We start from the raw sequence: 15,715 nt of genomic DNA on the forward strand, positions 1-15,715 counted from the left end.
GTGGTGTGTTGGGTCAGAGGAGGTTTTTCCTCGAAGAGGAATCTGTTGGATTTAATATGTTATTCTTTTCCCCATCATCGTGTTTTAAATATTTATCACTTCAGACGGTCTGTGCATGTTTTGTCTTGCTTTGTTGTTCTTTTTTAAACCCCCCACACATGTTTATTTTATGCACTGAATAGCTTTCTTTGTTCCCATCTCTCATACTTTATAATTCTAACTGTGCCCTGTCCAGTCATGTTCTTGTCCTCATACTCTGTGCATTCCAATTTCACCCGTATTAAGAAAAACATCAGTGGCTTGAGGTTGCGTGTGAAATGTGTTTGACAGCCAAATAAAACATAAAAGCTGAGGACCAAATGTTCTGTCTTCTTCGGTGGCCTTATGCTGTTCAGTGTTCAACTTGACCATCATATTTTTGGTCTAGCTGAACCTCTTAAGAAGGAAAAACAACATTAGGACTAATGCATCACATTAAAAACTGTGGGATTTGTCAGAATAACTCCATTTTCAGACTGAACTTGCATGGGGATTTTTTTCTGATGCACCCTTTACAAGAGGAAAGTAATAAGAAAATTGTATTTTTGATGTACAATTAAATATAAAGAAATAATATGGAGAAAGTCAAATGTAAATAGCTCAGTTGCTTTTATTTTTCTTTGAATGCAATTTGGACTAAAATGTTTGGCTCCTGAAACCTATGCAAAGAAATATTTCAAACTGTTATATCATTTTCAATTGTAAAATGTACAATTCAAGCCTTCTATATGCTCCATTTGGTGCAATTATGACTATCTTCTTGTGGCTCCTAAGAGGTTATTAATGCAAAAAAGGCTGAGGCAACAAAAGCTTGTTAATTTGTTTAGTCTGACAATGATATCATAGGAAATGCACTAACTTTTATTTTCCTTTAGTGTAGCACTTAACTCAATCTCCACACCTTTCAGTGTGACACCTTTAATTCTATATTCAGACTCCTGCTGAGTGTTCCTGATCACCTAATCATCTCAACCCTATAGGCTCCCTGTAGCGGCACTTTTCTCAGCCCGGCAGTGGCACAACTCTCAGTCTGCAGCACTATTTACAAGATGCAGCCATGGTGTTTCTGTCTTACCCAGGAAAGACAAAACAATTACCACAATAAATGGAATGCGTCTATTTTCCACCAGTCTGTTTGCTCTGGGTAAGGGATCCTTAAATAAACTGTGATATTAATGTTGACACCCACTGTGGCTGCATGTCCGAGGGAAATGACAACCGACACAGCCATGACCCGATCAGGGTTAAAGGAAAGAGAGCTTACATTACTCTGATCTGATGCACACCTTTGTACCAAACAGCAGGTCAGTACTTAATACGTAATTTAAAATAAGAAAAGACAGTTTCAATGAAAACGCAATTTATACAGAAATTGTACTTGTGAAGTATGCAAAACAGTTTCCTCTGCAAATATTTTAACATACGATATGTTTTCATTATTATGTCATGATTTGTTAAAACAAATGTTCATAATAATTAATAATTATTTTTTTATTCAGTCTTTGGCTCAGCTAACAGGAAAATATTTAAGGAATCTAATTTTTCTTTAAAAAAATAATACTGTAATTTGTATAAAAGATGGCATCTTCTTGCAAACTGTTTACATACAAAATATGCATATTTTATACATATACACAGTAAAAAGAGCATTGCTTTACTTTTGCTTTTAAAGCACTTTAAAGGCAGAATGTTTTGCACGGCTGAGGCTTCACTGTCCAAACAGGACACGTACATCTGCATGCGTTCATCACACAGAGAAAGATTTAAGGCGACTGTTTTGGTGAAGTAGGTGATTTGGATTTATCTGTGCAGATGAATAATAAACCTCTGTGATATTTGGGCAGCTGGCTTGCCTCCGAGTGAGTTTGAGGTCTGATCATGGTTTCTTTTTCATTTATGAGGGAGTACACAGTAAGCCCACATGGTGATTCCTAATTACTGCTCCAGGCATGGAAGGAAGATGGCTCCAAATTACACTTAATAAAGTATATATTCAAATGTGTTTGTTGCAACATTGTAGTTCAATATTCAGCAAGAATTCATGATTAACAGTCACTTTGTAATGCTTAATATGTCTAAGGATCCAAAATGAAATGTAAGCGTCTAAAAAAAATGTTTTTTTTAAAACATGCTGAATTTTTATGACAGCCTTTCAGTTTGATTCCCTAATGATGGTTTTATCATGACCTGATCAACAGAGACATGTTTAATTGCTTTTATATAGCTTTTTTAATTATTATTTCAGGCAGAGTATTATCAGGATTGGGGAGAAAAATAAAAAATTGCCACAACTGCCAAATTTTAAAACGGTAAAATTGTATATGGCCTTGCACTTGTATAGAACTTTACCAAGTCCCCAGAGAGCCCAAAACACTTTACAGTACATTTAGTCATCCACCCATTCACACACTAACAGTAGTAAGCCACAATGTAGCCACAGTTGCCCTGGGGCAGACTGAGAGGCGCGGCTTCCATACAATCGGCGACACTGGGCCCTCTGACCACCTTCAGCAGGCAAGGCGAGTGAAGTGTCTTGCTCAAGGTGAAAACCACTGAGACAGAAAGAGCGGGGGTTCGAACCGGAAACCCACCGGTTACAGGACAAAGTCCTACCACTGTGTAACCATTTGTGCAAGATGTTTGCATTTGGAGCCACAGTATGTTTTTGCTTGCAAACACATGGTTCAGGTTGGTGGTGCTTCTCATATGCTGCAAAAATGAGATGCCTGTGAGCGATTTATGTAAAAGCTGGAAACAAACTATTCCTGGTAGACAAAATGTTTGAAAAAACATGGAGAATGAACATGAGACCAAGTTATGATCTAAAATGAAAGAAATCTGATTATTGTTTGTATGTTATGTCACTTTTGGGAAGCCATCTAAAAATGTTCTCATGACTAATGTTGAAGTGTTTACGATTTAGTCTGGGACGGGGATCTAGTAAGCGAATTCTCAATTTAACAGGTCCACCTGCTCAGCAAGACAGTAAATAAAGACACAACAAACACTGTACAATTGTAACCTTTTTATTTAGCATTTGATAGAAAGAGCTCAATAATATATACTCTTTTAAATAACTGGCAGACAAAAAAGCAAAGTAGCTTAAATGCATCTGAGCAGCATTATGGTTCATGTGTCAAACTCGCATAACAAACAAGTGTCCGATATGCACGTTTTTTTTCATGATTTCTAGATTTTCTTTCTCCTGTGATCCAGAGAGTGCGAATGTTTCCACTGGCCAAAACCTCCAAACTGCTTGTGTTTGCTTACAAGACTCTGCATGGACGTCACAGACCCTGTGTGAAACTCTGCATACCTGCGGAGGTGAGAAACAACTCAAACGAAAGGTCAGGGACAGGGCTGTCCAGCTCAGGTTAATGGGCTCATTCGAGCTGCTTATGTCTAACAGGTAATAATGTTTCAGCAGAGAAGTAAGAGGTATGCTGGTTATGTTGAGCCCTGAATACAAGCTTCACTTCTATTTGTCAAGTGCGATTCTAATGTGGTGAAAGTGAATAAATCTACAGTAGCTGAGGAGCTAGGCACATGTGAGAATAATCTCTGCCTGTGAATTAAAGTCAAAGAGAACATACTGTATCTTCTTGCCAGCACTCATAGCTGCAGGGATGATCTGCTGCTGGTAAACAGATTCGATAAACTCTAGAAGAGAATATGGTTCTTTCCCTTAAAAGAAATGTACAGATAAGTTAATATTGTGATTGGTTCAGTTTAGTGTTACTGTGCAGGATTCCCAAACAAAATAAGCCTCCCTCTAATTCAGATGGATTTTAGTTTAGAGGGCAGCTATATTGACTGCCAAAGTTACGTTTGTATGAAGCACTAAGATACATGATTTAATAGAGATGCATTAATCAGTCGCCCCCAAATCAAACTATTATTTTCATTGGCAGATCAAGAACTGAAGAATCAGATTTTTTTTCTAATACATTAAATACATCAAGATTATGAACTCAAATATTTTCAATGCAGGATAGAATGTTTTGATTTTTGATGCACTTTTTTTTTTGAGTTTAATGAAACTCGCATGTAAGTCAGTGCCATTTGTTTTGATGTATACTGTAACCTAGAACCTCTACCAAAGAACCTGCAGAACATGTTATATTTCTGGGAAGAAATAAATTGGAATCACTAAATCAGACCTCAAATAAAACCGTAAATCATATCGGCCAGGAAAAGCCTGATCGGTGCATTTCTATTATTCCATTTCTGTGTTTGTAGCTTATTAGTTAAGCTTCAGGGTTAGAAAAGAAGAAAGCTTTAATGCTACAAAAAATTATTTATATATATATATATATATATATATATATATATATATATATGATTCATATGAATTTGGGCCGTCTTGAAATAGCCAATTATCCAAACTGATACATAGAAACAAACCTATCTCCACTATGATATGCTGCTTGAAGATAGCTTCACAATTATAACTTGATGTTAAACTCTAACTTCACTGATCAATGATTGTATAAACTTTAACACCTTTAACTACCACAAGTCTTTGACAAAAAAGCAGCACTTAATGTTTTTTTACTTCCTTGATTTGTCCTGTTGCTGCAGAGAAAGATGGATCAGATCAAGTTATAGGAAGGGACAGGAAATTCCACAGTTAGCAATGACACTCCACATATAGTCCAGATTCTTGAGGAAGCTCAGTCGCTCACTGGTTCTGCATGGGTGGAGCAGTCACGGGAGGGGGGAGATAAGTGCTGGCTGGGCCAAGAGGTGGGGATAGTTTCACGTCACCACTTGCTGCACTGCTGAGTGTTCATGAGGGCAAGACCGGTCCCTGCAATGCAGCCTCCTGAGCAGCCGCTGAAGCTTGCCAGAGAAGTTTTTGTTCATCTGTCTGTACATGAGAGGTATTGTAAAGCTGCTGGAGAATGCCAGCAGCTTAGACACGCACCTCACGAAGTTATAGGTAGGCAAGTAATGCCCGTTGTTAATATAACCCAGCGCACCAGCTATAGTGTGCACCAAAAGGGTCATGTAGTACGGGGTCCACAGGACAAACTGCACACAGACCGAGGCCAGCAGCAGCCGGTGTATAGATGGATCCAAGCGAGCGGAGTCCTGATCCAGAGGAGTGGACTCCTTCCTGATGCGTAAAATCAACACAAAAGCGTAAAACACGGCCACGGTTGGAACGGCGTAACCGATGAACATCATGATGGTGTCGGCTGCCTCTTTGTTCTGCATCTTGGAGCACTCGACCATCTTAGTGGAGATGTGGTTGCACACATAGAAGAGCAGTGAGGAGAAGCTAGTCAACACCGCGCCGCCCCAAATGAACCCGCACACGTGCTTGGTGTTGTAAACACTGGACATGTACGTTCGAGGGAGCGCCCGCTCTATGTAGTAGTCAAGGCTAAGCAGTGTGGTGGAATACATGATGACCAGGGATGAGACGTTGAAGAGGATAAGCAGAGTGATGTGGACCTCGTCGTTGTACTCCCATGCATGCCAGCGAGTGAACGTAGAGCCCAGGAGTTCCACGGGCGCCACCAGGTTGAGGACAAGTCCCGCGATGGCCATGTTCACAAAATAGACGTCTGGCATGGTCATGGAGACTTTGTTGGAGAGGTTCACCACAACCAGCAGCACGTTATAGCACACCCCCAAAGGGAAACAGACCAGGAGGTAGATGAGGGAGAGGACCGACAGGATGAGGCCCAAATCGTGGCAGAGCTGGAAGTCCACGACGGTGTCCGTTTCATTGTAACGCATGCAGATCCACATCGCTGGGCTCTGATGCTGGCAAAGGACCCTCAACAGATCCACTGTAACACAGAAGACACAAGTTAAGGAATTACAGTCATAAGAGGAAATAAACACTAAGTAGCTGTGAGCTTGGGCTTTGTACTACTGATGTATTTATAAGAACAAACATTGCTCTGTCAAACATACAGTCAGCTGCTTTTTTGTCACTTAATGAGCAGATTTCAACCATCTCTGTTATTGCTTTCTGTGCTGGAAAGAGGACCAGACAAGGCCTCGACACAAAAGCAACGAGACAGCTATTGTGCTGCGGGAAACACTGTTAATTTCACTTCACTGCATCTGACTGGCTGAATACAAACGCCTCACAATGTTTGCAGCTCAGCTTCCAAACTCACACTATTTCACCATTACTGGCCAGAGCAAATGAAGGCCTTGTTCTGGTGCACAAACACAAAGCCGCAGTTTTTCTGACACCTTGGCGAGCTTTTTCTGTCCTCCTCTGGCTCCTTGTCTCTTTGTCCTACTGTAGCAGTCACATGCAGGAACAACCTTGCAAACTTTTCGTGTGGCCAAGAACTGAGGTGAAGTGCTGCTTTCAGAGTTTACCGCACTCATCTTCGATGTTCAGGTTACTGCTAAGTTCACTCGGCTGAGAGTGTGGCGATGGGTGGATTTATAACAAGTGAAATGTGAGTCAGGCTAAGTCGAAGGGTCAGTGGACGAAAGCATTTTAGGCTGGAGTTCAGGGAAAGGTTAAAAACAAAACTTAAAAAAAGAAAGGCATGCACATGTCAGCGGCTACTGGACTCAAACTTGACGTGGCTGCAAATAGGTAAAAAGCTTTCATAATGCACTCAAGTAATTTAAAATAAATTATTTAACAAGGTTCGCTCAAGGAACATGAGAAATTACACTGCATAGGTAGCAATGGCAGGATCCCAGCATCCTCTCAATTTCATTTCCTTTGGACGACATATACCTTCTTCCAAAAAGCCACTTTTAAAAAGAATGTTTCTGAAGTCATGTAAATATGTCTTGCGATAAAAATATGTGCGCTGGGTTGGACAGAATTCTCAGGAAACCTCTCACTGGCTCAAAGAGCAGTGAAGAGAGCTTTGTTTTCAGGGCGATGAGTAAGTATGCCAGTAAAAGGGAAACATTCTTCCGTTCACTTACATAACACCACTACAGAGGGGCCGTTTCTGGCCTGCAGCCTGAGACACACATGCACACTACGGCCTACTCCCTGCTCTGTAATGAGACCATAGAGGAGGCTGGAGCTCAGTTAAACTAGAGGTGGATCAGGGGGAGGAAAGGGTAGAGTTACCCTTTACAAAAAAGAAAAGAAAAAAAAACCCTCATCACAGGCACAGAAGCACTGGGCAGCCCTTTTGTAAACACATCTCTCTGACTCCAGCAGCTAAGTGACTCATTGACTAAAACAGACTGATAATGGCTCACATCTAGCGATGATCCAGGACCACTGATTACGAGCTATACCTTGAACATGTTCCATATTATCAGTGGCTCCTTCAACCTCTTCCATACTCTTTAATTACTTCAAGAAAAAGATGACTTCATTGGAAGTTGGTGCTTATTAAAGAGGGGCCACAGCTTGCCCTTATTCATTAGCACTGCTTTATGAAGACATTTATGCCACTGCCTTTTATTAACACATTGGCTCATGCACTTCCTTCAAACTGCTCCTAAAATGGTGTCATTTTTCAGGTCCTTCAAAAACTTCTCCATAAGTTCTGAATGAACTCATTTAAACATCACAGATGACAAGACATGGTTCCTGTTTTCCATGAATGTACACACAATATGTAAAACAATTGCCTCATTATCTCACACTAGACTGGAGGCACACAGTGTACAAGCAGAGAGGATGAGATGTTCCACATGCAGCTTTCGGAAGAGAGTTGGTCAGGTTTATTTTCTCTAGTAAAGTAAGCAAAAATTATTTAAAAAAGAGAGAAGATTTAAATCAGACAGAGCAAAGAATGTGGACCTAAAAAAAAACAGATGATGTTAAGAGAAGGTCTACTGTAAGGAAGCCATGCTGGTAGCAACCGTAACTAAGTAAGTAAGTAAGTAAGTAAAATTTTATTTATATAGCACCTCTCAAGACACAGATCACAAAGTGCTTCACAACACTAATACAAAGCACAATTGGAATAATATATTTATAAATGTAAAATAGAAGATAAAATCAAAAATAAACTAACCAAACGCAAGCCTAAAAAGATGAGTTTTTAGCTGTTTTTTAAAAGACACCACCGAATCCGCAGTCCTTATACACAAGGGGATAGAGTTCCAGAGTCGGGGAGCTACTGTTGCAAAAGCTCTATCACCCTTAGTTTTCAGCCTTGTGTGATGTACTGCCAGTAGGACTTTATCGCATGACCTCAGAGACCTGGGGGGATTGTACGGATATAAGAGTTCACTGATATAAGTTGGGGCTTGACCATGAAGACCTCTATAAGTCAGGACCAGAATCTTAAACTGAGCTCTGAATTTAATGGGGAGCCAGTGCAGCTGGATGAGTAACGGTGTGGAGTGGGAATACTTAGAAGATTTTGTCAAAAGTCTAGCAGCAGCGTTCTGAACAACCTGGAGACGTTCCAGGGAGTTTTTGCTAAGACAGGTAAATAAAGCATTACAGTAATCCAAACGTGAGGAAATGAATGCATGGATAGTAATCTCAAGTTCAGAACGTGACACAATGGGACTTAACTTAGCAAGGTTACGTAAATGATAAAAACAAGAGTGAACCAGAGATTTGATGTGGGTATCTAAGGAGAAAGCAGAGTCAAAGGTTACACCAAGGTTCCTGATGGAAGATTTAGCAAATTTGCCAAGAGGACCAAGAGCTTCCATTATCCTGGGTATAAATCTATCAGGGGCACAAACAAGGACTTCAGTTTTTTCATCATTAAGTTGGAGAAAGTTATCAGCCATCCAACTTTTGATAGATTGAAAACATACAATCAGCAACTGTAACTTAAAAACATGTTCAGGCTTAAAGGAAATATACAGCTGAATATCGTCAGCATAACAGTGATAAGAAATGCCCTCAAAAGTGCTCAGGATATGCTGTAAAGGAAGCAATTACAATAAAAATAACAAGGGCCCTAGGACAGAACCTTGGGGAACACCACAAGAAAGGGAGGCTGGAGAGGACCTGTACCTAGAGGCAGCCACACAGAAGCATCGTTCAGATAGATATGAAGTGAACCACTCTAAAGCAAAACCAGATACACCCACCCAATGTCTCAGCCTATCAAGCAAGATTTGATGGTCAACAGTATCGAAGGCAGAAGTAAGGTCCAACATCAGCACAACAGAACACTCTCCTGCATCACTACGCAACAAGATATCGCTAGAAACTCTAACAAGAGCTGTTTCTGTGGAATGAAACTTACGAAAACCAGACTGATATTTGTCAAGGATATTGTGTTTGTCCATGAAGGCTATCAGCTGCATAGATACAACCTTTTCCAGAATCTTAGATAACTAAGATCAGGCTGTATATTTTTATTGATTAAGCCAAAATGGTTTTCTATCAATACTGGTTCAAACAAAAACAACAACAACAAAAAAAAACTCATTGGGTCAATTTGACCTTTTGTACCCCCACCTACTCAGCATTTTACCACTTACCTGCTTCTACTTAATACCTGTAAAATCATTTAATGCTCATGTACTTAAAACCATGGCATATGGGTGTATTTTTCAGGAATTTTGCCCATTAAAAGGCTCAAAGCTAGCTAGGCACTAGCCCCTACCCGCCTCTTCTGACTTCTAAAAATATATTACAATTTATGACCTTTGATCAAACAAGACTAGACTATAACCTGATTATAGAAACTTATTTTAAACTGTCAGTTGTGAAAGCGGTCAAGACACATCCTCCTGGTAGGTAGAAATCGACTCCTGGTCGGTTCCGAAACGTTCTGCAGTAGACTGCATTGTTTTATACTTGAAAACATCTGGTATGACAGAACCAAAACTGGTCGAAAAAAAGTCGTGAAATAGCAAAGGAGTGAAATGACCAGCAGCCAAAACAAACAAACCAAATACATAAGAAACTGGTTTCATCAAGGTTTTAATGCCAATTTGCCAATTCATACCCTCATTTTGCACTCACAAAACAGTAGCTCCTTCCCCTATGAACCTCCATTTCATACCTAAACTTTGACATTTTGTTTGTATGGGTATAGAGCAACCAAAACAGGATAGTGAAGGAGCAAAATCACCAACACTCATCACCACTTTGTCCCAAATTACCTTCATTTTACCATCCTACCTTTTATTAGCAATTCAACAAATTGGTGGCGGTGTAGTAGTCTTGGGGATATTCTGTTGGTACACTTTGGTATGCTCTTTGGTACTGAACAACCCTTTCAACTCCACAATCGACCTGAGTTTTGTTGCTGACCATCTCCATCACCTTATGACCACTGTGTACCCATCTTCTGATTGCTGTTTCAAGCAGCATAATGCATAGTACACAGTTACCAAATTTCAATCCAACAGAGCACCTTTATAATGAGGTATAACACGGAGATTCACATCATGAATGTGCATGTTAAATAATTCCACAATACTTTAGTCTACATGAATTTGTTTCAAGTAAGCTGAGCCTACATCACAGAACAAATCTAAAAATACATTGTAAATGCACACTGAACAAGGTTTTTGCTGCCAAGTTGCATGGCTGTACTGGACTGTTTTGATATTTTCTATCCGAGCCATGTCTACCAGTGTGTTGTCAGTGCCATTGCCCTTCAGGTATGCACATTTCACCAGCAGCCCATGACAATGAGAGCTCTAGTTTTCCACTAAGCTGGGGGGAAAACAAGTGAGGTGCAAGTTCACGCTGTATGGGCTGTCTGCTTTAATTTGGTGTCATGAGAATCATTCCTATCCAAGCCTATTCTGGGGCTCAGCAAAAACCATGAAGACAAGATGAACAATCAAGAATTTTCCTGTTTTTCTTTTTAATGACTTTACTTTTTTTTTTATTAAAGCTGCATTATCATAAAGATTACCATAGGTATGTGTAGATTTAAGTCTTTAACCCAACACTTACAGAAATGAACAAACCAAAACAAAGCCCTAAAGGCATCTGCTGAAAAGTCTCCATTCAGTTCCTGTCAAACAAGACTTGGATTAGCTTCATCTGAACTTTGTAAATGACTCCATGTGAAAATTATTTAAGTTAAATAGTCCCAGAGGGGGAGGCCCTGTTCCAACATGCGCTGGACCCACCAAAACATGATCTCCTAATAGTGACGCCCGTGTGCCTGACTTCTCAGCATTTTGAAGCCAGAATCTCGCAAGCTGATGAGAGCAGTGTGACATACTCAGCCCGCACCCCTCATATACGCTTACAGGAACTTGCAACCTATTCACAGAAAGTCCTGCATGATGTCACATGATTTCCTATTTGTGCCTGCAGAAGAGCAGCCAAAGAAGCATAACACAGAAAATAAGAAAACATGACCTGGTCTTAGTAAGAGACATTTGCATTTGCATATGTGACTCTAGCTAGGAAAGGACCCTTCATTTGATTCACTGCAAGATACAGACTTTGCTTAAAGCTACTGATATACATCAATTATTAACTTGCCAGTTACTACCCACCCACAAAAACAGCTGAAGCCGTATAAACTATTGTGGTGTTTTTGAAGTACTATCCCACACAGAGAGTGCTGAACAACGTCAGACTGCAATTTGCAGAGGCAATGCTTACCTTATCAGGAACTAATTAATTCTGGTCAAAAACAGGTCATGATCAGCCTCCCTGGTGTGCTTTCTGGGAATGGGTTTGACTGTGACAGGCATCAACAGAGTGAGAGTTCAACGGTCAGCACAAAGCAGGCTTACTGCCTCTAAAATGGGCCCTCTTACAAGCCTATGTTCCCTTTGGTCAAGTAGATGAAATCAACAAGTGCAAAACCTTATTCTTAAGGGCTATTTACTTTCATTTAGAAAAAGCTGCATATGCTATCCTAATGGTAATACTCAAAATAAAAGTAACACAATGTTGCCACTAGCATTATTATAATTACAGTTCATCCCTTAAACATTAAATATGATTTGAAAACCGATATTTACCTACCTTTATTCATGAAATATGAGTTATTAAGCAGATTTTGTTCAAGTTCTCTTTAGGTTATGCTATCGGTAAGGGCTTACCATTAAAACAATTCACAAATATGAAAGAGGAGAAAACTTTCTTCCTTGTTTTTCAAAAATGTACCAGATCTACTAATATTTTTTTAAGGCTGTTTTGATTTTATGGTGCTCAACAAACCCTACAGTAGATGCTATTTCAACAAGAGTTCGGTGTAGCATTCGTATAAACAACATCTCTATTGGCCTTGGGGAATGTTTTAACGCACTTGAGCGCTAATTACTCCTAGGAAACATCGCCAGGTGTTGTTTTCTGAATACAAACGCGTCCTTTAATCTATGAAGGCTTTACGAACAAACTAAACTACACTAACTCTGTAAGTGTGGTAACCAAGTTACCAAACTTCATTACGCAAATTACGTAAATTAATGAGTGTCACTTTTTTACTCCATCTCGATGTTGACATTACTAAAGCGTCTAAAACTTATTCGTTGATTAAATTCACCTCAACTTACTTTGAGGAGAAACACTTAAAACGATTTGTTCTGTATAAAGAGACGGGGGTGTGAGAGATAAAAAAAAGAAGATAACTTACCACAAACGTATGGGTTTGGATTGGCGACAAACCTAGGGAGGCATTGGATTCGGATGTAGCATTTCCACTGACATTTCTCGGTTGCTTCATTTGAAAACAAGCGGACGAATTAAATGTCTCTCATTTTCCTCCGCGAGAGTATTTCAGAGCGAGCAAGAGCTGCTTCACCCGATTTTCGTTAGGTCCCCCGTCATTTATCAACTTTTCGTAGCAGGCTTTCGGTCAGAAAAGGGGGCCGACCGTTAGAAACTCTACTACGCCTGGAGAGTTGCTGCAGCTGCTGAGTCCTACGGTTTACACACACTCAGCCCCCTACCCCCATTGTCTAGGCCTGTCGTTCTTTGCCGCCGCTGCTCAACGGTTGTTCTCTTCTCTGATTGGACAGAACCCAGAGGGGGCGGGGTTTGAGAGGAACACAGTGTGCACAAACAAATCTAAAACACACGTCTTTAACAATGGACACTACACAACAAACATAAAAAGTATAGTGTCCCAAGAAATGATGAGCACAGTAGCTGGCTACACCCTTCTTTTGCTCGTTCATTATAGACCATATTTTATTTTTATGCATTCAAAGTCAAGTACATCAAATGTCATGAGGGAAATTGTGTAAATATGGCAGTGAATACATATACATGTATATACAGTATGTAAATACAGTATCTTTTTTGTGCACATAGAAAACAAGTGATATAGTATAGTTTGTATTTTTGTTGCTGTCTGTCTTATAGGGATGGTTACATTTTTTTTAAGTGGGGTCATATTAAAAAGTAAGAAATTATCTGCATAAATAACTATTTGTGTCTTAATAGGTAAAAAGCCAGATTAGTGAGTCCTGGAGGATGAAGCTAAACGGGGAAAACATGTGATGTATCAAAACAATACAGCTAACGTATGTGGGCTACGTATAGATTTTGCTTAGGCTGGATGGGTACAAAGTGTATAAAACCCTCTTGGGTGGGCTAAATATAACCCATATCAGCGTTACCAGTTGGGCATCCCATGTTGGTTTAAGCCTGGTTTTGAATGGGTGTTAAGAAAATAATTTCAAATTGCACATGTCTACCACCTATGTGGCTCCCACTTTTTACTACGTCCCATATGGTTTCCATTGTTACCTAAAGTTTTTCTGCATCGAATCTACAATATATTGCCAAAAGTATTTGTAAAATTTGGTCATTATGTAACCACTTTTCACCCCATTTCTTAAACATATAGGGACTTTTAACCGTTGGCTTGGAACACCAATCTCAAAAACATTATAAAGGTTTATGCAAACATTAATTATAAACCTTTAAACTATTATCCTCTTTGCCTGGCACAATTGCACAGCTTCTCGGCAGCTGATGATCATCGATAGGGAAAAATGGATATAGGAGGCAGTGCCAAGTGTTCGAAACAAAAGTGAAGTGTTGTATAAGCTAAAATCTTAAATTGATTTAAATGAATGTTATTTTTATTATATAAACACTTCTATCATTATTTTGACCAGAAATGCTTTACCTGTTGCCTTAGCAGCAACAACACACCTGCTACCCCCATTTGGCATGTAAATAATCATCAGTTTCTGGTTTTAAGGTTCACAAAATAGGGCTTGCGTAAACTGCCATGACGCTTTGGTCTTGGCCCATTTCAAAGTAGTCATGAGCTTCAGCAGCCTGGACCAACAAATCTACATATATTCTCATTGAAGAAGCTATAAAACTTTTGTAAACTGATTTGTTGATTTGCTGTGGCAGTAAACATAACTTGGTACTAGATCACACACTTTTAATAAGCAAAGAACATGTCTTCCAAACACTCTCTTTTCTGGAAACTTGGCTTGGTTTAAACTGAATTTATGACAAAACAACTAACTAAATGGACAAACAAAATGTTATAGGAAACACCTTGTGTTTTTGGCATTTGTTTTAAACTTGTGCGGAAAATTATGCTTTTTAAGACAAAACCAGAGAAAAGGGAATGTAGGGTTTTCTTTATCCTAATTCTGTTGTTTTCTTAGTCATAAGAATCCAAAGTCATAACTATAAATTTAATTATGAGTAATTGCCAGAAACCAGTTCCCATCTGTGTCTAATCCTAACCCTACTCGAATAACAATAGCTAAATGTTCGTGTCTGTCTCGTTTAAGTGACATGATACAAAAAAAAAACAATATCCTTGGTGACAGGATGAAGCAGAGTGCATGCAGTTTCAGAGCTGTATTTTTTATAGCATAAAATTATAAAGTTGTTACTCAAAGTTAATTTTATTTGTTTTTTTTTCTTTATTTCAATGAACCTAAATAACTGACAAAAGCTTGCGAACTCAAATATTAAAGGTTACTAACATTGATTTGTATTTGTTGTTCTGTGTTGTCTTGAAAGACAACAAATACAGTTTTCTTCATTCCAGCACTGACTAAAAGATAAATAATTATTTACTTAAAAAAAGAAAACTGGCTGGAGACAAACATGTGATCAGTTAAACAAATGAGCTTATAAAAACATTGCCATACTGTAGTGTGAGCAACAAATTGTCTTTTTTTAAAGTAGGAAAGAGGATGCTTGGGAGAAGGAGAAACCATCATTGGTTTAAAACTAAGGGTAAATGCCTGCTGTTCTTTAACCCAAACAAAACAAAATTTTTGTTTTCTAAAAATTACAGAGACTTGAAGTACTCAGGGCGGATCTCATCCACCCCCGAAGCCTTTTTAACCACCTCGGTGACTTCAGCCTGGGTGATGAAAGAGTCCAACCCCGAGTCCCCAGCCTCTGTTTCCACCACGGAATGCGTGATGGCAGGATTGAGGAGATCCTCGAAGTACTCCTTCCACCGCCCGATAATGTCCTCAGTTGAGGTCAGCAGGCTCCCACCCCCAATATAAACAGTGTTGGCGAAGCGCTGCTTCCCCCTCCTGAGGTGCCGGACGGTTTGCCAGAATCGCTTGGAGGCCAACCGTTAGTCCTTTTCCATGGCCTCACCGAACTCCTCCCAGGCCCGAGTTTTTGCCCCTGCCACAGCCCGGGCCGCAGCACGCTTGGCCTCACGGTACCCGTCAGCCGCCTCAGGAGTCCCACAAGCCAACCACAGCCGATAGGACTCCTTCTTCAGCTTGACAGCATCCCTTACTGCCGGTGTCCACCACTGGGTTCTGGGATTGCTGCCGCGACAGGCACCGCAGACCTTACGGCCGCAGCTACGGGCAGCAGCATCGA

The 15,715-nt window shown here is 39.9% G+C and overlaps 1 protein-coding gene across 2 annotated transcripts; it reads right to left on the reverse strand.

Moving 5' to 3' along the window:
- Nucleotides 1–3,049: 3,049 nt before the first annotated feature.
- LOC124863836 (probable G-protein coupled receptor 146) lies at nucleotides 3,050–12,879 on the reverse strand. 2 transcript variants are annotated; one of them, XM_047358349.1, is made up of 2 exons: nucleotides 12,519–12,879; nucleotides 3,050–5,840 (listed from the first exon to the last, which is right to left on the reverse strand). In XM_047358349.1, the coding sequence occupies exon 2, from the start codon at nucleotides 5,797–5,799 to the stop codon at nucleotides 4,798–4,800; it is 1,002 nt and encodes a 333-aa protein (XP_047214305.1). In that variant the 5' UTR covers nucleotides 5,800–5,840; nucleotides 12,519–12,879; the 3' UTR covers nucleotides 3,050–4,797. The 2 variants fall into 2 exon arrangements, with proteins under 2 accessions (XP_047214305.1, XP_047214304.1); XM_047358348.1 differs by lacking the exon at nucleotides 12,519–12,879 and adding an exon at nucleotides 11,909–12,165.
- Nucleotides 12,880–15,715: the final 2,836 nt, after the last annotated feature.

The sequence above is a fragment of the Girardinichthys multiradiatus genome, chromosome Y (assembly GCF_021462225.1).
Source record: "Girardinichthys multiradiatus isolate DD_20200921_A chromosome Y, DD_fGirMul_XY1, whole genome shotgun sequence".
In the NCBI taxonomy this organism is placed as follows: domain Eukaryota; kingdom Metazoa; phylum Chordata; class Actinopteri; order Cyprinodontiformes; family Goodeidae; genus Girardinichthys; species Girardinichthys multiradiatus.